The following is a 25,499-nucleotide window of genomic DNA, read 5'->3' as shown; positions in this document are numbered from 1 at the left end:
AAAGCCATTCTCCCAGATTTCAATACTGATGAGGATTGTTCCGGTTTCCCAAATGTGACCCTGCAGCAAATTAACTTTTCCTCCAACATTAAGAGGTGACTGTTGGGACAGCTTCCTCCCACTGCTATTCCGGGCACTTCTGTTGTTTTTTGACAAATGATGAGCATATTTTTGGTTTCCGAAACTGGAAAATATCAATGTTCCTGCCTCTCAGAGTTTCAAGGAGAAAACATACATACATGAATAAATATTGTACTAGCTATATAAATTTGGGTGAAACTTTTTTAAATTTTAAATGAAACTACCACATTTTTTCTGGTTGACATTGTACCTAAACATACACCTAAACCTGAAACTGGTTTCAAAAAATATTTAAAAACAATATTTCAGTGAACATGATGATATGCTTTCTAAACTGCGATCTTTTAACTTTTATAGGTATGTGATGCTCCATTAGAAACAAGAGTATGGACACATTGTGGAAATATACATTCAATCGAATTTGAATTTGCAAATTTTGTTCCATCTTTGCGACTGGAGTTCATTTTTTATCAGGACCTCACTCAATAAAACTTCATCAGCCAAGCCATGTTTATTTGTGACTTGCCTGGATGCGTTGGACGACGGCATAAAAGGCCACACAGTTAGTGAGACTGACATATACCACCATGCAGCTGTAAGATGTACAAAATCTAATGGCAGACAGTTTCTCAATGCCTTTCTCATCAAGACTATGATACTATCAGTGTGGCCAGGGCTTCATGCGTGACAGACATGTTCATGAAAACCTCGTAGGTAGCTGGTTGACAAAGTTTTCCATATGATATTGCTGGGAAATACTTCAAATGCCACCAAAGTCAGTGCCTGCTTTTGTCAAGAATGGCAGATCAGGATATATAATAAACAATGTTATACAAAGGACAACAATTTTTGCCGTTTTCTACGCTACACTTAAGAAGAATGTAAAATGGGTTCAGAAAACTATCAGGAAATTAACATAAAGGCTGATAAATAAGTACACTGACTGCATCAACATAAAATTGACAGTGTCGTGAGAGGATCAGAATTCACTGAATCAATGTCTACAGTGGGGGATAAATATTGTTTATTTGTACAAAAAAAAAACCACATATGTAAAAGAAAAGCACAATGATACCAACGTCAGGAAATGGGTATACACACATATCTGCAAGCCATCAGCCTATAAAAGGTTGCATTAAAGTAGTTTCTTATCCAGGATCCCATATAATGCTTTATTACAAATGACTTAAATTCATTTTATTAGAAAAACATTGCCTCTTGACATTTCGATATTGCATGCACGTTTCTCCAACAGACGGATGACAGGAGGTACCGTCTATGGTTTCCCTCATAAAACGGCACTTGTAAGAATTGGAATCTGTATTGTTTGCTCATCAGCTTCACATTTTCCATCAATGTCAAAACATTTTATACTACTTGAGGTGACAATGACACTGGGATTTTGAAGGTTTGGACCAATTTTACAGTTCATGTGGATAGATGCTGTGATGCTATACAAGAGATCCAGATGTACATTATTTCTCACACATATGCCATACAATACTTATGATTGAAGGGGATGTGACCGCATAACAGTTGTCATTTCAACATCTTTTGTGAAATACAACGTAGCTGACCTTAGAGCGCTGACACTAGCTATATATCTTGTACAGGTAATTCAAAACTGGTTACACCCATCTTGATCAATTTTCATTTTATTTTTTGTTAAGGTGTTCCATCACATACCTACAGCTGTGATGCCCAATTCAATGTTCTCAATAGCTTTGAAAAACAGAGGAGTGGCAATTTTTATAATGATGACATATCTATTGTTGTAAAAATGTATTCTTTTGTATTGTTATTAACAAAGATCGCTTGAAACCAGAGGGACGGCCCATACCTTAAAATCCCTGTGAGGAGAATCAAGCAATGATATTGTGCGTTGATGACTGTATTGTAGACATTTTACCTGGTCAGCATTTGTACAATGTACTGGTAGATGCTGGAAATTCTAGCAACCTAAATGGCTTTTGTCTTGTGCTTAGGGGTAAACTACATAATATTGAAATGCACTGTGGTAAAAAAGAGATTGTGATCTGATAAATGTCTTTATAACAAATACAATTGCTATCATGGCAAAAAGTTCCGTTTGTTAGTGGAACTAGCTAAATTCATTAATCCTTTTTCTTCCAAGTTGTAGTTATTTCTGTGGTTTGTCTATGGAGCCCCTGGTAAAGAGAGGGTTAATCTTTTCATCCTTTTGATGCATTTCTAGCACTTTGGGTCCTGTATAACCTACAACTTTGCTTTAGCTTCTGTAATCTTATGTGTTGTACCTAAATCTGCCATACTGAAAGTAGGGTCGATCGCCTTAGACTTTTCTCACTCACTTAGGTGGCAGAATTGTATTTAAGGTACTGAGAATTATAACATGTTTAGACAACCATGAAGGTGGTAGTCCCTGTAGGGGCATGAAACTGAAGGTGTTGTGAAGAGCGCCCTCACAAGTCAAGCAATATCTAGAGACTTTAGGGGAATGATCATCTGGCATCACCAGTTTCCAGAACTGCTCTTTTTGTGGTGTATAATTACTAGGTGGGAGCATGGTGATTCTTAGAGAAGATATGAAATCTGGTTGATCTACGTCCCTAGCATATCAAAAACAAATGTACTTGTCCTTTTACATGTCGTAAAGTTCACGATAGTGTTTGTAATCAAAAAGCTTCTAAATATGAAGCCTTCACCCCCGGTTATGAAACTGTTGAAATTTGAGAAAAAAACCTGCTTCCCTTTTCAAATGATTTATATTACCAAACTAATATTTACTAACAAGGTTCCTGGAAACCATAAAATTTCTACGTCACAATACTCTGTTCTCACCTATGGTTTTATGTGAAACACCTTCATGTACATATAACCATGTGTACATTCTCCGGAGTCATACAGAGGCAATTTTTTCAATGTGGTTGTGCTGTTACGGTAAGTTCAAAAACATGGTTGCCATAGCCCCTGAACCATACAATGGTATTATAGGTACATGCAGGCAATATTACTGAAGAATATGTGATGTTTCAGTCTGTAATATGGTCGCAGATATGTTGTCTTTATGAGTTGATGAAGAAGTCATAAACTACAAAACAAATTGAAAATGTGCCGTGTGGTCAGAATGGGGCAATATTACCTAGAGCAAGCAACATCATGTGGTTTTATATGTAACTGAATAGCACCAAGCCACCACTATTAACGACACAGATGTTCTAATATACTGTACAACTCTCTTTCATTCAATACATGCAGAGTTTTCTCATGGGTCTATGTAATGGTTAAAATATTCTCTGCTTTACAGGGCTGATATGGTAAGATTTCGTTTCTGACATCAGTACATACTGTATGGGCGTTGCATGGGTGTTTGCTCCTCACGCTGTGCATTTTCTCAACACTTCAAGAAGATGCTCTCAGAATGACAGTGCTTTGATATTCTTCAGCCACGGTCTACAATCGCAGAAATGATTCACATTCATTCCACACAAGGGTATATTATACAACATGAACACTTTTTATGAAGATATATTATAACCGTCCATTTTGTGACGATATCAAATTTTTATAGGTGTCAGCCAACTGTTGCTCGCATATAAAAAAAGTAGAAATGCCTCTGTAGTAAAGTATTAAAATCTGATAACAGGACGAAGCTTGAGCAAAACTCTTGTGAGTTTCATTTCCTCGTAATTTTATTACCGGGTACAGAAAATATATCCATGAAATTACACACAGACTACTGTAAAGTCCCCAAGCTTCAGCTCAATGTCTTTATCACTAAAATTCTATCACTTATTACATTTGTTTGGGTCGTTTGGCAGTGTGTTTAGAATCTCTCACAGCCCCTCCCTGGCTACACACTGAGGCTGGTGTAGCTTAGCTCAGTGAGTTGCTGTAGGCAGCCTTGCTGGCTTTGCCAGCTTAATAAGCCGGCTACACCAACTTGTGTTGAGCCAGGCCAGACTAAATGTACAGCCAGCTACGGGCGATGAGAGAGTATACAGTGTGTTATGTTATCACCTTTTTTGCAATGCCCTAAGTAATGCAAAACTGGAAGAATTCGGCATGTACTTCTTTAAGGCACAGGATCCAACTCTATACCGCGGTGGATTCTGAAGAGAGTGTAATAATAATGTGTGATGATATATTTATACTTGGAGGGTCACAATTTGACACCGCATCATTGCATTATTTCTATTTATAAAATCAGAAAAACCTTACATCATTTCAGTTACTGTACAACTTCTTCAGGAAAAGACGGGGCATGATCATCACCATCCAGGATGCAATACAACACATTTTTATCATTCAAACCTCCCACAGAACTCAATGTGATTTATATTCACATCATATAAAAACCCAAGTCGGACATATTTCCCAGCTGGCAATATGTTGCTCTATGTGGGAGGCAGGCTCTGTTCCACAAACAAATGGTACGATATATAAAGTTTTACAGTGACTGAGGTACTAAAGTTAGCATTACATACAAGACTGCTCTCCCATAACACACATTCCAACGATGTGACCTTTTTGTATTCCTCTCACTGGCAATGCTGTTCTGTTTGAAGAATAGAGTATCAGTTGCGTCAAAATTTTGACAAAAATTACAGTCTGAAATTGTGGATAATGACAGCTTTTCATTCCTCAGCTATAAAATTGCAGGGTTTAGAATTTTACTCACAGTTTGGAGAGAAATTACTGAATGCATTTACAAATGACAGTCTGATTTCTTTGATCCCAAAATTGTACAATTTAGATAATTTTTTGTGGCCAGCATGAAAGATAGACCTAGAATGTATATTAAGGTAGTACCGGTATGCGCCTCAAAAGTGAAAGCCTTAAACTTCTGCCCAAACTTTCCTCAATGAAACTTTCAACCACACTCCTACCAAATTAACAAACAAAATTAGGGGTCAATGTACAAGTTTGGAACTAGCGAAACAAATTATTAAACATTTGCAATGTTTGAAATTCAAAATGGCCGCCATCCCTGTGGTAACTCTATGAGGGAAAATTACATTTTGGATTTTTGAAAAACTAAGACGTTGAAAGTCTTTCTTTCTCCAAAAGTTTTAAAATGAGCCCCCACAAGTGGTACATCAGAAAAGAATTGTGAGAAAAGAATTGTAGAAATTTCCCTGAGGCGCGTAATTTCCTCATATATGCATTTTAATAATTATCTTTTTTTTTGAAAAAAATTAATCTAAATTAATGAATCATACAGTAGCATCAATGTAATATCTTTGTCTTGCAAAGCTTTGCATAATCTGCATCACAAAAATCCAATTTCATTTTTTCTGCCTTACAGGCAAATTTTAACAAGATGTATTCTATTTTTTGCTCTTTCACTATCACACGATTTTTCAAATCAAAACTCAGAGGACAAAGCCTTGGTGCATTCGGATCTGATTTTCGCTGGAGAAAAAAGTCACAGATCCTAGAATTGCCTTTGAATACGTAACTCTATTACAGGAAGTAATTTCCTCGATCCCATTTCATTGGACATCCATTTATCGCCCAATGACAAAACCTAAGGCAGCGTGGGCAACCATCTCATTTGGCAGGACAACAATAAGCTCAAGCTACCTACTAGAGGGAGATTCAGAAAGCAGTGATGACGACAACTGCGCTGATGATAAGGGTAATTATCTTGGATGAATCCACGGTAATGCACTCACTCCGACTGTATGCTGGATCATCATTATGGTCTCAATGTGAACCATCAGAGAATTTTCAGACAACCCGTGGATGAGACCGGCTGGGAAATAATCAACGTGACTTTCCTGAGAAGCTTGTTGTGCCTGGGGACAGTGATTCTGGCTGAAAATGAAGCAAAGACTGGGACGACGAGTATATGGAACATAATCATTTCTTGAAGGTAGAGCATACAGGGAGATCTTGAGCATGTTGTGTACATATTCCTTGGGCCATTCCGGTCTCTGAGGAGACAGGAAGTATCCCCGGAAACCAACTTGGAGAACTATGACCAGAAAAAGTGGTTTTGGAACAGGCATTAACAATGTCACGTTTTTCAGTAAAGCAAGACCTCATACACTCAGACAAGACAAATTTGATCATGAAAAAAAAACATTTTCAGCAACCAAATGTCCATGCAACAATTAGAAAAATTTTCAAAATAAGTACTTTAACCCTTTTCCTGCCAGACAGTAATAACTGTATCACTTCCCCATCAGCCAAGTCAGTAAAAAGCGGTATTGAGCCAAAACATGACGTATTTTCACCTACTTGGCTTGGTATGTTATAGCATCTTTTGTCCAAAAAAAATCAACTTTACAGTATGATGTTTTCAACAGCCTTCAAATGTACAGTATTATGTTAAAATACATGATATGGAATACGTTGTGTTTCATTAATTTTAACCATCTTGACCTGGTGGTGAAATATGGACTTGGCCGGAAAAGGGTTAAAGTCGTACATTGGTGTGCAAAGTTATGAAGATGACTTTTATATTCCTCTCCCCTATATCCTTCATTTGAAAGGTGTAGATTTAATTTTCAACTCTGTTGAGTACATGTACCAACACAAGCCATCTGTCATATTTTCTACACTAGTCTGTTTGTGCTGGCTTACATATATTTTCTTGGAAGTTATTTACCAGTTCAGAGTAAGTCCTATACGTCTGCTAAACCAGTTCATGGCGTGATCTCTCCTTACCACTTGGCTATTGTGAAACTGACAGTGCACTGGCAGGTCACATGGGGATGTATGTCATTGAGACGCATCAATGAAATGGCAATATGCAATCGGCAAACACTAGAATACTAGTAAATAGTCTTACAAATCATGACCTTGGGCGCATAAAACATTTTATGAATCATGACCTCTGATTACAGAAGATCAATGGTGGTATTTGGTTCATTGTTGCTATGAACACACAAATACATAGTATTACTGAAGCTTCCTATTCATGTGGGGAGGACAGGTCAGTCATCTTTTAGATAGGTGTGAATAATAAACAACCAGTCACCTTGAATGTTTACATAATGTCCAGAACAAATTCCACTATTCCTCTTTCTGATTTCACCATGTCCATAGACCCTCAAGTTTCTCACAGGTCTATGCCATGTCCTACTACGGCAGGTTAAAGACTGAGTTCAAATAGTGATCAGCCACGTGAGAGCAAATCAACGGGAGCTTTACAAGCACACATTCAATACATGTATGTAACACTGCAGTTATACCTGCCATACATGTTACAGATCTACAAGCCACCTAGCGGCCGATATAGCTCCGCTGTGTTTATGTAGAGAATAACTATTTTGACACATGTTGATGAAGAAGGTGGAAATCTTTGATAGCTCAATGCAGTGGCCAGAAAAAAGTGGCTAAAATAGCTGCAAAAATATACAATTGAAGATTTCATCATACTTTGAATATATCACATCAGATCATCCCTAAGAACATGTCAACCAAAGCTATCTGATGAGTAGTTTTTTGAGAATAAAAATTTCTGACCAAAAATGGCAACAATTGCCCCCGAAAATAAAAATCGCAGATTTCATCATAATTTCAAAAGATCAAATTTAGTTCATCTATAGAAACCTGTATACCAAATTTCAAAGCTGTTAGACCAGTACTTTTTGAGAAACACATTTTTTTACCAAAAATGGCAAAAATCGCCCCAAAATTACAAAATTGCAATTTTCATCATAATTTCCATGAATATCATTCAGTTCATCTGTAGGAACCTGTATACCAAATTGCAAAGCTATCAGATGAGTAGTTTTGGAAATACACATTTTTTGACCAAAAATGGCAAAAATTGCCCCAAAAATACAAAATAGCAGATTTCATCATAATTTCAATAAATATCATTTAAATCATCTGTAGGAACCTGTATACCAAATTGCAAAGCTACCAGATGAGTAGTTTTGGAAATAAACATTTTTTGACCAAAAATGGCAAAAATTGCCCCAAAAATACAAAATTGCAGATTTCCTCAGAAATTCAATATATATTACTTAGTTCATCAATACAAACCTGTATACCAAATTTCAAAACTATCAGATGAGTACTTTTTGAGAAATACATTTTTTGACCCAAAATGGCAAAAATTGCCTTAAAAATGCAAATTTGTATATTTCTGCACAATTTGAACAAATCTGAAAAAGATCATCCCTAGGGACATATGTACCAAATATCAAAGCTATCTGACAGTTAATTTTTGAAGAAGAAGATTTTTAAAGATTTTTTTACCCAAAATGACAAAAATTGCCTTAAAAATACAAATATGCAAATTTCACAATTTGAAGAAATCTGATTGAAGTCACCCTAAGTAAACTGCATATCAAATTTCAAAGCAATCGGACGAGCGGTTTAGAGAAGTAGATTTTTTTACAAAAAACACCAAAAAATGCCCAAAAAATACAAATATGCAAATTTCACCACGATTTGAACAAACTTAAGTGAGGTCGCCCAAAGTGAACTGCATATAAAATTTCAAAGCAATTAGACTTGCGATTTCAGAGGAGAAGGCAATTGTTGACAGACGACGACGGACGACGACGGAAAATCAACCTATTTGATAAGCTCCGCGTCGCTGACAGCGGAGCTAATAAAAGTTAACAGTTGATTATAACATTGATCAGAAAATCATCCGAGTTTACTTTTGAATATGAGAGACAAACGAATGTCTCAAAAAACCGGAGGTTGTGGTAAAGTTGCAATGAATGACCTGATCCATCAGAAATATGTCGTACAGAACACGAATTTTTTAGAAACAAGGTCAAAAGGTTTAACGTTCACATTAAGTCTGGCTTCAAAAAGGCTATATCATCATCAAAAGAACTCAATTTAGAGGTAATATTTTCTGATTGAAAATACTACAGCATTATGAAAAACTATTAACACTGCTGGTTCACATCTATGCAGCTCCAATAAAGTGCTATACCCCCTCAGCAATTTCTTTATCTGAATAAAATTTGTTACCTCAGCTTGAACATGAACATGCAAAAATGATAAGAAATCAATAACGTAATGATTCCTTTGGTGTTTGTTGACAGCAGGCTTAGAGTAAACATCTGCAAATGCTTGTTTGATAGATGACTATCATAGATTATGATCACAGATAACGTAAACTTCAATGTACTACATGGACATATTATACAAGACTAAGCTGAAAGGAAAGCAGCTTAGTTGAAATTGGTCAATACTGAAAAATTTTCACCATTTGGAATGGTGATATTTAATTTACAGTACATTCTACTTCAATTTTGAGTTTAACAGACAGTTATCTTCTGTTATGAAGTGAAAAGGGGGCAATCCATACATAATTTTCTCTGCCATGCAGGTTCAGGTGCTGAAATATGACCCTCTTCTAAACCTTACTTAATGTAGAAATGTTGTATGTGCAAATGTTGTACATGTTCAGCCATCGTTCTGCCAAATCAGTGTGTACATGTACAAAGAAGTAAATTTTATTTTCAGTAAGCTGAAGACTGGGATGCTTTGGAAATATTAGGCAGAATGCATGTTTGTGGATCACAAGTCTCTCTCTCTCTCTCTCTCTGTCTCTCTGTCTCTCTCTGTCTCTCTCTGTCTCTTCTCTCTCTGTCTCTCTCTCTCTCTCTCTCTCTCTCTCTCTCTCTCTCTCTCTCTCTCTCTCTCTCTCTCTCTCTCTCTCTCTGCGTTGCAAATAAATGAAAGACCTTGAAATCAATCCAAAATTTAGAAATCTACCAGATAACACCCTGAAATACTGGTACTACCAAATTACGGGGTTATTTTAGTTCAACTCATGTTTAATGAAACAAGACAAAGAAGAGTCAAGAGCCAGGGTACCATAGTTTAAAACGCAAAGGTCTATATGACTTATTATATCCTCCATTCTTAATATTTGATATATTTCAAGTGATTGTTTCACTTTTTTAGCATCACACTGTTCCTTGCAAAATTTGTGTAATTATTATAAACTGTATACATCAAACCCAAATCTGGACAGAGGTGCCAGGTTATTGTAAGTAGACTGCTCTCCTATATGATAAACTAGGCTGCTTTGCAACAGTTGAATGACCTGCAAAGGAAATTTATCAAAGCCATCTAATATCATACAATGCCCATACAGTGCCACCAGCCATTCTAGAAATCAATCTCTCAGAGTCCAGATATACTAAAATCCAAACAGGCAAATACTCTTATTACTGGCAGCACAGTAACACCGAGAAACTACCTCACAAGTTGCAATATAATTTTTTTTTTTCTGCAAGCTTTATATTATCCTTGTATGACATTTCCCCTTCTACCAGTAAGAGATTATACAAGAGTACATAACTAACCATACCATATATGGGAAAATTCAACTCTTTCACCCCATTTCCTTCTAGGCTGGTCCAGGCATGTCCATACAGAGATGAGACCGCGTCAAGTCAAGTAATAGGAGCATTTATAGTGTAACTACTGAGTCAATGGACACAGACAGAGATACTAAAATGGTTTGTAGGGCTGTTTCCTAGAACCAGATCATGTTTAAGCAGTCACAAATATATTGAAATAGGAATCATTCCTTTCTGTGAAAACTATCAGAAACGCTACAATAAAAAGCCTTCCACTGAATTTCTCTCCCCTCCCAGAAAAAGTGATTGACTAATATATTCCTTCAAGATGTCCAGCCCTGATTAGACTCATGAACACGTGGTACATGTCTATTCTGGGCAAGAGATGATACCTGACACTGATCTTTGATTTTGATGCAAATTCCACTCAAGACAAAATTTATTCAATGCTGGACCTAGAAAAATACTTTTTCATAAAGAATGCCAAATAACAAATGGCATTTGAGACAGATCTTGAAAAACTTTAATGGGGTAGTTTTGACTGCAAATAGGTCACCCACCCACTCTTTCAATTACTTCAAAAACAACTGTCGCAATGCTCAGAGTATGTGACATTTCAACACGTCAAATCCCACAGGAAAACTTTGAATTCTACTTGCAATAAACTCTCATTCCGACAGTGTTGCAGTTGGAAAGCCTGACAGCCGAGGACATGAAGATATTTCAAAGTTGCCATGTGATTTCTATCAAATATTAATGATATTAGATTTGCACAGGAACGTGCTTGCTACGATTCTGAATGTATCTTTACCTTTGTAATTACACGCACAGTATGGTCTTCTCACAGAAGCAAACAAACGGACCAGTGTGAATACGCTCCCCAATTTTCACTCTCATATGCAACATGTTGAGATCTGGAAAGACGAATTCTGAATGGAATACCTTTCATCAATGTCCTTTCAGAGAGTTGCTGTCTTGTCCTTGTATCACTCTGTCACCTTACCTGACCCTTGTCCATTCACGCTGGGTCATATCTCATTTCAGATGCCATTTGCGTTCCTGTTTTGATTCTGAAAGTGCCAATATAGGTCAACAGAATGGAGGACCCAGTACACAGATGACTGACGTTTTTCTCATTCTCTACTTCTAAGCATTCCGCAAAATAGCCCTCCCATAAATTACCCAACTCAGTTCTAATTGTTGGCTTTTTTAGAACCTTAACTTAACTTCAAGACTGACCTGGCCACTGAGAAAGACCACAGAAATGTCTTGCTAACTTTCAAAGTTTGCATCTCAAGATTCAAAAGGCATCTACAGTCCTGTTAGATTGTCCAAAAATTTACTTTCATCAGAAAGGGAGTAATACAAGTTGAAATGGACAGGACTCGTGGATTTGAACACACATTCAGTGTATGGACACACATGTAAAAGCTGTATATGGCATGCTGTCAAACTCAAAAAGAATATTCAGGGGAGTGGACCATTTGATATCCTGGGGTGGGGGAGGTGGGCGAGCTTGGAAGATTTGGAGGAAAAATAAACTTTGAAATAAATAAAAATCCAGCCAAGGATGGCAGAAAAAATACAAAAAAGATTGTCAGTGGATATGAAGTAAAAATTATGCAAGGACAGTTCCTTTACTAGGTCTTTGCTTGAAATTTTTGACATGCCCTCCAGTCCAGGTGCCCCATTTTACAGTGTCTTAACTTTCAGAGTGCTCTTCTGGCACACCATTTTTATAATGTCTTTCAATGTATGCGCACCCTTCGGGTACCTTATTTTCATAACATCTTTCATATTCAGCACACTCTTTAGTCACAACATTTTCGTGACATCTGAATTCATTACATTTCATTTCATTAATGCCCTGATATTTTAACTCACACTTTTACATGTACTGTTGTTTTACATATACCCAGTGTTTCAATTTGAAACATTACGTAGCATTGCTTATTTTGTGTGCTTCTGCTACAGTTTCTTATCCCTACACCTGAAAACATCTTGAATGCTAAATTCAGCTTGTCCACATAGCCTCCACCGGATATCATGCTTCCATTGTTGTTTTCCAGGTTTATCATGACTTGTCACCTAAAGTATTTGTTGTATGTAAGTGGTTCCTACACGGACCCAAATGGTGAACGTTTCAAGAACTACTCTTTTTCAATTTCTAACAACTTTAAGCACATTTGCAAAGCAATGTGATACAGGGAGGGCAAAGACGCAAGAATTTGCCGTAAAATAGACCTACATATTAATTCATGATTATTTTGTCTTTCAAATTATGTTACAGAATTCATCAAGCTGCATTCGAAAATGAATAGCCATACCCTGAGTTTGAACCAATGTATCGCATTAACTTTTGAAACATTAGAAATCCCAAGCATTTCTGTAGCTTATGCAGAAGCTGCATTTTAATTTCTTGGCATTAATTTGCATTTCTTTGCATTAAGTAGTGAGAAAATTGGAATGTTTCCTATTGCAATATTCACTTATCTCTGTTGACAAGGTAATAGTGGGAAATCAATTGTCTACTATATTTTGAGACTTTGTAAAAAACTGTTACAAATACTAAAAATTGCCACCAAATAGCTCCATTTTAATACGCACATAAGAAAAGATTCTGCTAAGAGGGGAAGTGAAAAAAAGAGATAATAAAATTCACACAGTTGAAAAAAATAATTCGAGGTGAAGCAGGGAGAATAAAAATGTTCCAGAGTAAATCTTTGAAGCCCCTCCCCTAAATATTAAATGGTCCATCCCTTAGATGTTTAATTTGAACACAGCTTCTTCATTCATTTTACCCTCCATTTCTAACTATATTCACCTGTGCATAACATTATCATGTCAGTACGGCTGGCCAGCCAAACCCATGGCAGGAAGTGCCCTGGTTGGCAGGGGGGCTTGACCTGCAATGCGTGATTGTGTAATTCAGTCCCTTTGGAGAATTCATAAAATTGACCACAGTGTGCTCCATATCAGACACTAATGCTTACACAGATGTCTGGATAATTGCTTGCGTATGATACATGTCTGAGAAGATATAGATTTGGATAACCCTACTGGTAATAACATGGATTGGAAGTCAAAGTTTCGCTTATAATTTCATTTTAACCTCCGTTGACTGGTCCTATTTTCACATGGACTAGATTTTAAGAGAGTACTACATGTACATGTAAGGGTTCTTCTCCACATGGTGATTTTGAGATGTGGGCCTCTGTTTGTGGAGCAATCTATTCATTTTTTAAAAACAGTAGAGAAGAATACATTCACAACAAAAGAATATGCAAAATATGTATTGTTATGTAAATTGCCACTACTCTTTTTTTTTTTTCTCCAAGCTGTGGAGAATATTGCATGTACTTGCAGAAAGTAATATAAATGAATTTAAGCAAAGAAATAAATAAAAATATATACATGTACACAGTATATGTACGTTTGAAGATATATGGATAGATATCTTCAGAAAACAATGGCTGTCATTGCACATTATTAGACGACTACTTCAAGCATAAAGTAATAATGATATTATATAATGTCATACACACATACCCATATCGTGCCTTCAGAATGAATGACTCAATAATTGCCAGCATTTTGAATCTCTATTATTTTGTTTTATGCAAAAGACACATCCCGTATCTTTACAAACTTGACATCTGACCAAAATCACACATCATGGTACGGTATTGACTGTGTATGCAACATAAATGTACCACAGCCCACTTCCCAGTGTTTTGAAATCCAACACTCATTGAGTTTATCGCAGGAAGTGACTAGAAATTGAAGATGTAAGGATAATGCAGGGAACATATGAAGCCATACACCAAGAGGGAAGCAATGGAGAGCTAGTTTAATGATATTATAATATCATATGACAGTTATATGTATTGTTTAATGAGATGGAAAATCACGTATATATCTATATCGAGTTGCTCTAACATCAGCAAGCGATGTAATCAGAAATGCTACACATTATCAATGCTGAAAAATCTACACTGTTAAACAAACGATCTGAGTTGGTCTCAAAGCGTAGTCATCAAAACAAATATTATTTATCGAATTTCATGACACCTAAAACTACAGAACAATAGTACGTCCCTACCCTATAAAAGTCGAGCGTCCTGGGGGTAAAAGTGGTCTGATAATTGCCATATGCATGAAACTTAAGTCACAAATATTATTACTTTGTACTTCAAGTAATTTGTTATACATACATACATACATACATACATACTTACGTACATACATACCTACATATGTACGTACTTACCTACGTAAATACATACATTAAACACGTAAATACCACATTACTGTAAATCGCTCTGCCATACAGGTATTGAGCACTGTTTTACACCATGAAGATTTCCGAACTATGTAGGATATATATATATATATATATATATATAAAATTGATAAAATCAATAATACAATTACAGTAAACACCATGAAGATTTCCGAACTATGTAGGATATATATATATATATATATATATATATATATATATATATATATATATATATATATAATATATATATAATATATATATATATATATATATATATATAATTGATAAAATCAATAATACATTTACAGTAAACTGTCCCAATACTGCAATACAGACAAATCTCTGCCGTAACTCCTGTCAACATTGTATTCCAATGTGTAAATTGTGATAAGCTTTTTTACACTTTACTGGCACACCTATGTTTCTCAGGATAAAGCACAGTTGTTTCAAAGCTTCAGAGAAAGTACATACATGTTGCTATGGAAACAGGAGGCTCTTGTTCCTGTCACTTCAATGACAACTACCCATATTATATATGCCTTAGGTATTACAAAAACAATTATGAAGTTATGAACAGATGGCTGGCGATGACTCCCTGACAACTGCAACATAAACTCCATATTACCGGTACTGCTCAATAAATCGAGCGATAACATTTTATGACCCACTTCTGTTTCAAATACATATATAATACTGAACAGTTTGAATTATGTCACAGAACAACGATTTTTATAAAAGTTTGAACATATATAGTGAAACAGTTATCTACACTATACAACAGCTGTTTGACATTTTGCTACAAAGACGTCTCAAAAATACAAGAAATTTGAATGTAGCCTTTTAAGGCATGTGTGAACACATGATTGATGTACAACACAAGATACAAAAGTTTGCGTTTGTGCGTTACAGGCTCAGAATTTCTCACAATTTTCATTTTCAAATGACGGTGAAGAAATTAGACTGAATAGAATACATAGTCAAAGGATATTAATGTCATTTTTAGCGACAGTATCAAAAGAAACTAAGACGGCTAAACACTCTTTAGCAGGCTATTTTTCATCAATTATATAAAAGGTGATATACAAGAGCAGAATGTGGTCTGCGTTAACATTTTCCAAAGATGTTTCTGTGATTTATTATTATCATTATTATCACAAACCACTTATTAATAACATTTTCAGGGGTTATGCAATATTCATATTCATCACACAGTGGAAGCTGGATTTAGACAAGAATAAGAAACTGCTTTCATTTACCTTTTGATAAATGACTGATATATATTTTACCACCATACCTTTTTAATAATTAAGGAAATATACCCCCTGGCCATGTATGGCAGTATTATACAGTATCATCTCACTCATGCAGAAAGTGTATCATGTCTATAAATTAAATTGACAGAGAGTAAATCGCAGCAGAAGGAATTCAATTTGCAGTCACTGCCACTAATGACTTGATTACACAGCAACATATTGTACTCTTAATTCCAGACTTGACAAATCTACTAGGCAGTTAAATTGTCTTGCACTCTCCTGCAACTGAAACAGCTTACTGAAAACAAATTTCAATGTCACTGCTAGCCTTATACTAGGGAAACAATGTTTCTGTCCGATTGAAAATAAAAGATAAAATTCTTTGAATTTAAGTTCCCATTTCCTTGTACAGGGGTCAATATTTGTCACTTGAAGCAAAAGGCTCGTACAAAAAATTTTGTAGGCTTAAATGAGTTGGGCATTGATTAAAAAAGAAAGTATTCACATCTATTTTTTAACCTATAATTCCTTCATAACCATCACATTTCTGATGTTGTCCTCACTGGGGAATCAATATACACTAATATTACCAGTACATATAACCACTGAAATAATGTCCATCTTTTTTCCTGTTCACGAAATAAACTCTGGCATTCTTCTTCCAAATTTCATGTCAAAATGTTGTGTTAAATTTGTCCACACAACCCATGTGTGTAATGCTCTATGATATTGTTGATAACTGAATTTTAATCTGAACCAAATATTAATTTATCAACAATAACATTGCATATTGCGTTTACATTGTGCTTTGTTTACAATGCTATTAATAATTTATCTTTCCATAAGCTTTACGGGGTTGGGGAGAAGAAAATGTCCACGCTTTCTAGAAATTATCATCAACATTTACAGTTATTTTGCCTTGGAAATAATCACATGTTGAGCCCTGAAATCCATCAGTATGTCCCGCTACCATTCCAGCTGAGGTTCTTTTATTTGAAATTAGTCTTATTTATTTACGGGTAGTGTTTAGTAAACCCTGCAATCCAATTCTGAAGTAGAGACAATGTAGATCAAACCATCTCATTGAATACAACAGGATAGTACCACAAGTAATGGTGGTGGACAGGCGTGTGTTAACTTTGACCTCCAAAATGGAGAAGGTTATTCCATTATTGACAGCGACATATTAAAATAGCTGCATCAAATATGGCAAATATCATTATTGAATGAGATGGATGACCTTTGACCCAACCTGTCCCCGTAACTCAATGTATGTGTGGTCTAAATGTGGAGGTTTTAGAATGTTTCTCCACCCTTTTTATAGATGTTTGATTAGCAAATTTATCAAATGAAGGACAGTCTGCACAAATCTCACAAAATTTAACAAGACTATCTAATCTCCTCATCTTCAAGTGGTGCTACAACATACCAGGGACAGCTTAAGTTTCAGTGTTCTCCCCAGGCCGTTTAACAGGATCGGCCCCGATCCTTTATTTTTTTCGCCCGATCCTTTATTTTTTCGCCCGATCCTTTATTTTTCATGCCGACCCTGTTTCATGTCCGCTGATTCTGAGTGGCTGAAGACCTATTGTTTCTCGGCGGCGATTTTGTCACTTTTATTTCAGCGAGCGTATCAAGTGTGAAACGGTTCTAATGTGGCGATAACACGACGTGCCCGATGATTAAAAGGTTTATTCCATCGCCAAAATGTGTGAAATGGTTAGACTGTTCTCCTTTCATGTCGATGCTTTAGGTGTTTTACACACAATGAGGCAGGGTTATCGGGTGCAAAGCACCCAAAGTCGCGCTTGTCCGCTTGTCTGTGAGGAGAATAATAGGCCGGCCGTATTGCAAATGAACATCGGCTAAGACGGATGAAACTTAAATTCAAAAAGCATGAAATGTGTTACGCTGCCGATCGTACAGATAACGGCCATTTTATACAACGGACATGGAGTATACTCAACGAAAAGCTCGGTGTACCGTGTTTGCCAGCGGGCACTCAGTCAAAGCATGGAGGTAGTTCGATGCTATATAGGCAACTGGTTGAACTGCCGTTGCCACCAATGTCTCGCACTGGTAAGAATCCTAAGGTCAGGAAAAGTGATTTCGATCAGAAGTGGCTGAAATTGTACGATTGATTGAGACAAAAATCAGATGCAAAAATGTATGGTATTGCTGCGTGTTCAGATCGTTGCGTGTTCGAGTTAGCCATTTCGAGATCTGTGTACGTCAACATGACGTTGAAGCCATGTGTGTCACCTCGTGTCACGCATTCGTAACTTGCATGGATTTGTTCGATTGACTTTATGAAACAATTGCACTTGATCCAGTTTCAAAACCCATGACCCGTTTTACAATATTCAAGGCACCATGAAATGAAAGAAAAAGGAACTACATGAGCTAAAATAATCATTCGTGTGATCATCTGAATACAGCAGCTATGTACGTACGGTTAGGGTATACAGAATAGGTTCAAAGGTCACGTGTGTTCAAGCGTCCTCCACACAATGCACGGCCGCGGCCGACGCTACGCAGTTGTCAAAGTTTCGTACGTTTGTCGAAGTAGAAGTCGATGCAATTTCAAATCTTGTTCTTGAAAATACCTGGTATCAATATTTTAGGGCTTCTCTTTATTATGAATTGAGTTTTAAAGTCAACATATTTCTCTGCAGGCATGCTCCTCTGACTCCGAATTGTAAGTGCAATATTCAGTCCCGTATGAACTTGTCCGTGTGACTGTTTTGCCATGGACGTTTAAAAAAGACGTCCATGGTTTAAAAATAGCAATCTGGCTACAGACAAACATGTACCGGTAGTAACAGAGGATCACATAAAACGTCTGATTTTGAAAGTTATTCTAGAGAGAATTGGAAGACTTTGAATGAAAATATGGATGTAATACAATATGTAATATATTGTACTTGAAACTCAAGATTTGTAGTCTATTTTCATGGTTACGTACTGCATGAAAGATCTTACTTTATCCTTTTATTGTGGGATTTTTTCTGATGCTATGAAGTGACGTTTGTATTGCATAATTAACATAAAATTTACATAGTAATTGTTATGCAAATTAGCCGATCCTGTTTCAGAAATTTCTAGGGAGAACACTGAGTTTGATTAAAATATTTAATACCACTTAAAATTATTTGTACCAACAAATGAATCCTGTGTCCTCCTAGAGATTGGTATTTCAAGGTGTGGGGAGGAGTCTTTTATAAACACTTGGCTGCATATACAAACTTGAATTGGTGTTATAACATTGATGTGAAATCTTAATGAATTGACTGTAACTTTCCATGAATTTTCCATTCTGTTTATTGTTCTTCTCCAGAAATCACGTCAAAATGCGAAGTGTTCCATTTTGTAAGCATTCATCTTGTTGAGACAAGCTTTCTGTGTAAACGTCCAATGTCATTACAGACATCTGAGTTTGTAGTAATTCATAGTTCAATGATAACACTTCATATTGCACACATTGTGTTAGGTTTTCAAGGCCAACAGTCACACTCTTGTGTTACTTCAGGAAGCAACCGTAAATTCTGGTCTTATTTTCTGACAAGTGTAGCCAACTTAATTCTCTGAAGTCACACCTACACTGTACGACATGTTTCAAAATGATGAGCCATATACAATACATCCAAAGTCTACTCAAATAAACATTTGTGTGGTAAATTTCTGTTTTAACAATATTCCAAACAAAATCTGCCTGGTAGCAAAAAAATCAATATTTATAATAAAGTTGACAGAAAAGACTGACTCGGCTATTTTGACTAATCATTGAACTAGCCTTTTGCTCACGACGTTACTGATTTTTCTGTGTGGAACAATTTATTAATAGTACAAGTGCACCTCGATCACACAGTCGAGCAGCCTTGTATTCAAAATTTTTATTGATCATCAAGGCAAACATGAGTTCAGTGTGACATTGTAATTTATCTCTCACAGCTGCCATGGTGAAAAGTGTAACACTAGATATGGTACTGAAAATCAATAATAAACTCAAATCTGGTATCCTCTGACCAAAACCCGTGCACTTTGAATCTTACAGTCGGACAAAAAGTTGTAAACGATGTTACTTGTGACAAGACTTACTGGGGGACTCTCATGAGAGACAGTTGATGTTAAGCACTTGTGGTATTCACACAGAACACCTTGGATAAATCACAGTCTTTAGTTAGGAACCCTGGATGAATCAAGGAGTGACCTGTCTACTTTTTTCACAGAGGAATATTCCAGCATTAACATATATTTATTAGGTTTTATCTATGTACCATATTTAGATAAAAAGATATATTGTTAGAATTCAGGGTTTTTCAGGCCCTATGCTGCTGACTGAATGGGTCAGTTATAAAATTTCAAAGGAAATCGGGTCAAAAGTCGCCATAATGTCAACAACTTAGGGTCAAGTCATTCAGAACAATGTTGACACTGTCAATTCGTATGTAAACAATCCATCACACATTTACTAGTGCAACCGGCCTGCAAATACTCTAATGCACTGATGTTATCTCATTGATTTTTGAACATAGATATGAAAATATTTTGATACAAAATGTAAAATATATTACATATTCTCCAGGAAAGTGGAAACAGGAATTTCTGCTATTGTAATGAACTATTTTAGGATACAACAATGTATGCATCTGACTAACAGTATGACGGAACACATATTTCACGTCTGTGACTTCAAAATATGAGAATTTAAAGCTCTCACGTCGGATATATCAATCACCGAGATGAAACATACACTGGGCATCTCCGGCAAAGGCGGTGTGTTTGAGTCAATACTTTGTGACTCAACTTTCTACAATTGAATGCTGAGCAACACGCACATGAGACTGAGACATTACCACTGTACGTTTCATCGCTGAGGGGAAATCCCCCTTAAGAGTATAGCATTACCACGGTTGATATTAGACAGGGGGAAAAAAATCCAAGCTTCAAAAGGAATGAACCGAGGGTACTAGACTATCAATTTGCCATATAAGGAAAACTTATTCTTATAACTGTACACATATTACAGTGCTGCGTGTGATTTCTACAGAATGACTTGCCATGATACAAAACTACAAACTTGATGCAATACTCACATGATCACAATGGACTCAAACAACTTGCATTACTGGTCCGTAAACTGGAACATGTAATTGCCCCTAGGACTTTTACAAGCTTCTGCAATATAAATCAATATTTTTTCCCTTCAAAATCCCTTTTTGAACAATGAAAATTATCACCAATCACAATTCTCTCATTGAACCCTGGAGGTAAACGAGTGAACTTACGTTAGCACACTGTGCTTGCAGCATACATACATCATGCATAGACAGCGTTTCAACAAAATTCACAGAAATCATGAGTTAAACAAAGTGTAACAGTGACCAGCTTGATAAATGATACACAAGGATATGTTATGGCAGGCTTTGCATGCCATTGAAAATTAACAAAATTGGGTAATGACCAGGTCTGCACACTTTGCCATACCATATACGAGTTTCATACCATACCATATACGAGTTTTATATTTGTGTTCTCTGTATATCAGATCATGAGAATGTTTGAAAATAAATGATATATCGATTGACTCAGTTGCAAAGCTATTCACGCGTGATGCAAAGCCTGTTACCATGGCAACAACAGTTGAACTGGGGCAATCCCTTAAAACTGGCCAGGGGAAATAGCATGTGATATCCAGATTCATGAATCTGTTTTAAAACGTAATCTCTACCATATTTAAAATGACAACTTGTGACCACAGAGATATTTAATTTATTGTTCATGTATCAGTATATGCACACATTGGGTTGACTCGTCACATGCTGGTGGGTCTTGCTGTGATAGGAAATTCCAGGCGTAAAAAGCGCTGAAAATGCAGCAAATCCAAGAAAATTCAAGCTCTGGCCCATTATAATTTTAGCATCAGTCATTTAACAATGTGCAACACTTCAGCACCATCAGGCCCCAACTAAAGGTGGTGCAGTTCACATAGGATGAGCTGACATGACAGTGTACCCAGTCAGTCTGATTTACTGGAAGTCAGGCTGCCTCTCTCAAAGACCCAGCTATGCATGTACAGTTACTGGTGAAAGGGTACCAGCACAACTTAGATGGGTCTGAAGAATGAAAGATACAGCCATTGATCACATTCGTAACGGTAGAACTATTATGACAGTACCACCACAGTCACACATGATAACAACTCGTACAGGTAACTATGGTAATACGAGGCCCCACTTTTTAAGCAAGGTCCTGATCTTTATTATTTTTATTAATGATCCATGTTTATCCATACAAATGGAAATGGAGAGACAGGTTCAAACAAGTGCTGCGGAAGGTCAACAATGGATCAGTTGCCTATACAAACAGACTATAGGACTTCAAATTTGGTTCTGTTTCAAACAATTTGGGGTAGGTTTCAGTGGAACCGGTCTACAAGGCCATTAGCTATTGACATTATGTAAATGGCATGCCTACAGCCATCAGCTACCATAGTCTGCCAGAGTAGAGAAAAAGGGTTTGTGCCGGGAATAAATATTTAAACAAAGAATTTGATCAATGGTAATAATAAGAAGTGAAATCTGTTCTGATTACAGAAAGAGCAAATATTACGAACCACCACACGTAAACTTTGATGATCAAATCATACCACAGACCGCCCCGATGGATTGGGTTTGTATGACGACAGCGTCAACAATCACTTTCACTTTTTGAAAACATCATGGCTATGGAATCCTTTCAGAAGAGTGGAATGAATTATTCAAACTGCCAAAAATTTCGGCAGCATACAAGGATTTACTGGAATCTGTGAATTCCAACCAATGACCTCAAATAAAGTAACCTATTTCCATGCCTGTTTGTGACAAATACCCTATTATTGAAGAGAGCTGGGCTGTGACAATGAGGCAAACAGTTGGAAAACCTTGGTAAAAACCACAAACTTTATCATCACTCGTAGTTGTCAACACCTTCATTCATTTTATAGCTTCTCTGGGTCTAGGTTTCCATTTTGGCGATGACACCAGAAAGAAAACATAACAGACCGCTTGCAGATAAACATGTAACTGGCAGCTGTTCTCATATGTAGGCGATACAGCGAACGAACGACGTAGCTTCAAAACACAAGTATCCGTTTCACGAAATCTGAGTTCAGCCCACCGACGCCAATGAAATGTTCGAGGGATCGTTTGGGATCAAGAAAGCCATGGATGAGCAAATAGGCCGGGAATGCAGTCGGATTTTGTCCTTTATTTGTCCCCAGTCGTGTAATAATGCAAACGGTCGCAGAAAAGAAACAATATCGGTCGGAAAAAAAAACTACCAATGCCATGGTGCACTTCACTTGTCACTAAAGTAAACTAGTACTGGAGGCTTTCAGCGTTCGCTGTTTACGAACGTCAAGTAATCAGAAGGAATATGTGGTCTTTATAATGCATAAACATTTCTCATTTGATTAAATCTGCCGAAAATTCGACCGTATATGGTTGATAAAAGGACACCCGCTGTGGCGACTGTTAATATTACAGGCCTCAAACTATGGGGTAAGTACATTGGTAGCTTACTGGTGTCATACTGTTGTATCTGTTCTACTAATACGGAGAAACACAGCGTATCATACCGAGCGTACAGCTCAGACTGGTCTCTGACGATCGGCGAACTTAAACATGGTAAAGATAAATTAATAGGTTACTCACACTATATGTCGACACTTTCCAATGACCACGTCAAGTCCCCATCAATGCTAGCAGCTCCTGTTCGTTGTGGAACGATGGAAACTTCGACGGTTTTACGAGGTTGTAAGTCCACGACACACGACAGGCAGGCAAGCTCAATATGGCGACCTTTCTAAACAGTGCAGTCACGTGACTTTCATAAAAGATGAGATCTGATGACTTCATCGCTTTCCGTGAACCAGCTGAACACCGGCCGCGCACGCTTCTCAGAGGTATCGATGGGCTGTGTAAATAGGACGCGTAGGACATGTCATCTGTCTGGATGCCGTTGGACGCTACACTAAGAGGAAAAATCACTGTGGAACACTTTGAAGGGGAGGGATGTATAATATTACATATCCCGCAACTTTACTATTTGTACCGTACGTTTAGGGACTGGTCAGTTTCTTCGACCTGGGGGTTTGGGTTGAGGGTGGATTACCGTATTATTTGCCGATATCAAGAAGTGGCTGCCCCCCCCCCTGCGCGACAAAGGTAAAACAAAGGTCAAATATAAATCATATATATATATATATATATATATATATATATATATATATATATATATATATATATATATATATATATATATATATATATAGATAGATAGATAGATAGATAGATAGATAGATAGATAGATAGATAGATAGATAGATAGATAGATAGATAGATATATATAGATATATATATTTTATAACAAATTACTTTAAATACAAAGTAATGAAATCTATTACTTAAATTTGATAAATAATACTTATTTTGGTGGCGACGTTTTGAAATAGAAATATCTTGCTATTTTTCTCTTTCTAAAATATGTCGCTGTATCAAATATAAGCTTATTGTGAAATATCAGTGCATGTTGCTTTCTTATACTGAGTTATCATAGAGAGAACAGAAAAGGGTCAGGAATTTGATTTACTTTTCATATGAACTGCAGGTGTCATAATAATTAGTTCACTTTGCAAAATAGACTTTCAATTTGCAAATATCCAGATATCTCAGGTATATGTGCCTTTAATATTAAATCTACGTGCCCGAAGGGTATGCTAAAATATATGTCTAATATATTAACCTGTTCACCCCCAATTCCCTATAATCAGGTCCACACTTACCATTGATAACAATAGGTTTGGGCCAGACCATGGTGGTGAAAGGGTTAAGCGCCCGAAGGGCGTGCCGAAAAGTACAACTGAATGATGAAATTTGTGGCTGGTATATATTTTATGCAAGTATGAGCCCATGTTGTATCTCAAAAACACATTTACCCCCTCCCCCTCTATTGAGCATTTCAAAAGCATGATGGTGATGCCCTTCACTAAAGTAAAACCACCCCCGCCAAAGAAACTGACCAGTCCCTTACCTATGTTTGAGTTATACACCTAGATGTCGACGTCGATTTATTCTATTCCAATGAGCGTCTTATACATGTTGAGTGCAAGTATATGTGCATGGATTGTTATGGCTAACGTTTGGCCAGGACACCACTACTGGCAATCCATTGTTGCATTGCCGCCAGCTTTTCGGTCCATGTATCATTATCCGTGGTGGCAATTCGTGGAAGCTCACAAACAAACATCCGGGCAGGTAACTTGAAAAGTTGCCTACCAGGGGAAAATACTTGATGTGTTGATAAGTAAAGCCATTCCCAGGGTATATAAGACAGCTTAACTTCGTGGGGTCCATCGTTTTCAAATGACTGACACATGGAAGCATCCGGCATAAATGTTTTCCACGGAAATAAATATAGCTCTAGTGCCAACATATAAACTTTTGTGAATACTTTAGACATTTTATATCTGTATACCCTGCCTTTGATGTCAGCAAAAAACTAGGAAGATTTCCACCTGCTCACCGTGCCGGAATGACGGGTAAAATTTGATCCTTCCGGACAAGCCAG

At 36.7% G+C, this 25,499-nt stretch overlaps 1 protein-coding gene across 12 annotated transcripts in view; it reads right to left on the bottom strand.

Annotated features, from left to right (window-relative positions):
* LOC139140510 (tyrosine-protein phosphatase non-receptor type 4-like) overlaps nucleotides 1-23,759 on the bottom strand; it is an 88,048-nt gene extending 64,289 nt beyond the window's left edge. For 4 of the 12 annotated variants that reach the window (XM_070709820.1, XM_070709825.1, XM_070709830.1 and 1 more), the window contains exon 1: nucleotides 23,585-23,741. Coding sequence is in view for 7 of the 12 variants with exons in the window: in XM_070709824.1 (XP_070565925.1) it covers nucleotides 6,677-6,717 (41 nt within the window). In the remaining 5 variants the exon portion in view is untranslated. Of the gene's footprint in view, nucleotides 1-6,676; nucleotides 6,835-20,986; nucleotides 21,069-23,584 lie in introns of those variants that run through there. The other 8 variants (XM_070709822.1, XM_070709829.1, XM_070709831.1 and 5 more) reach the window with 5 other exon arrangements.
* Between the last annotated feature and the right edge of the window lie 1,740 nt (nucleotides 23,760-25,499).

Source organism: Ptychodera flava, chromosome 9, assembly GCF_041260155.1.
Source record: "Ptychodera flava strain L36383 chromosome 9, AS_Pfla_20210202, whole genome shotgun sequence".
NCBI lineage: Eukaryota > Metazoa > Hemichordata > Enteropneusta > Ptychoderidae > Ptychodera > Ptychodera flava.
The sequence above is the reverse complement of the archived record's forward strand: the minus strand, read 5'-3'. Positions and strand labels throughout refer to the sequence as shown.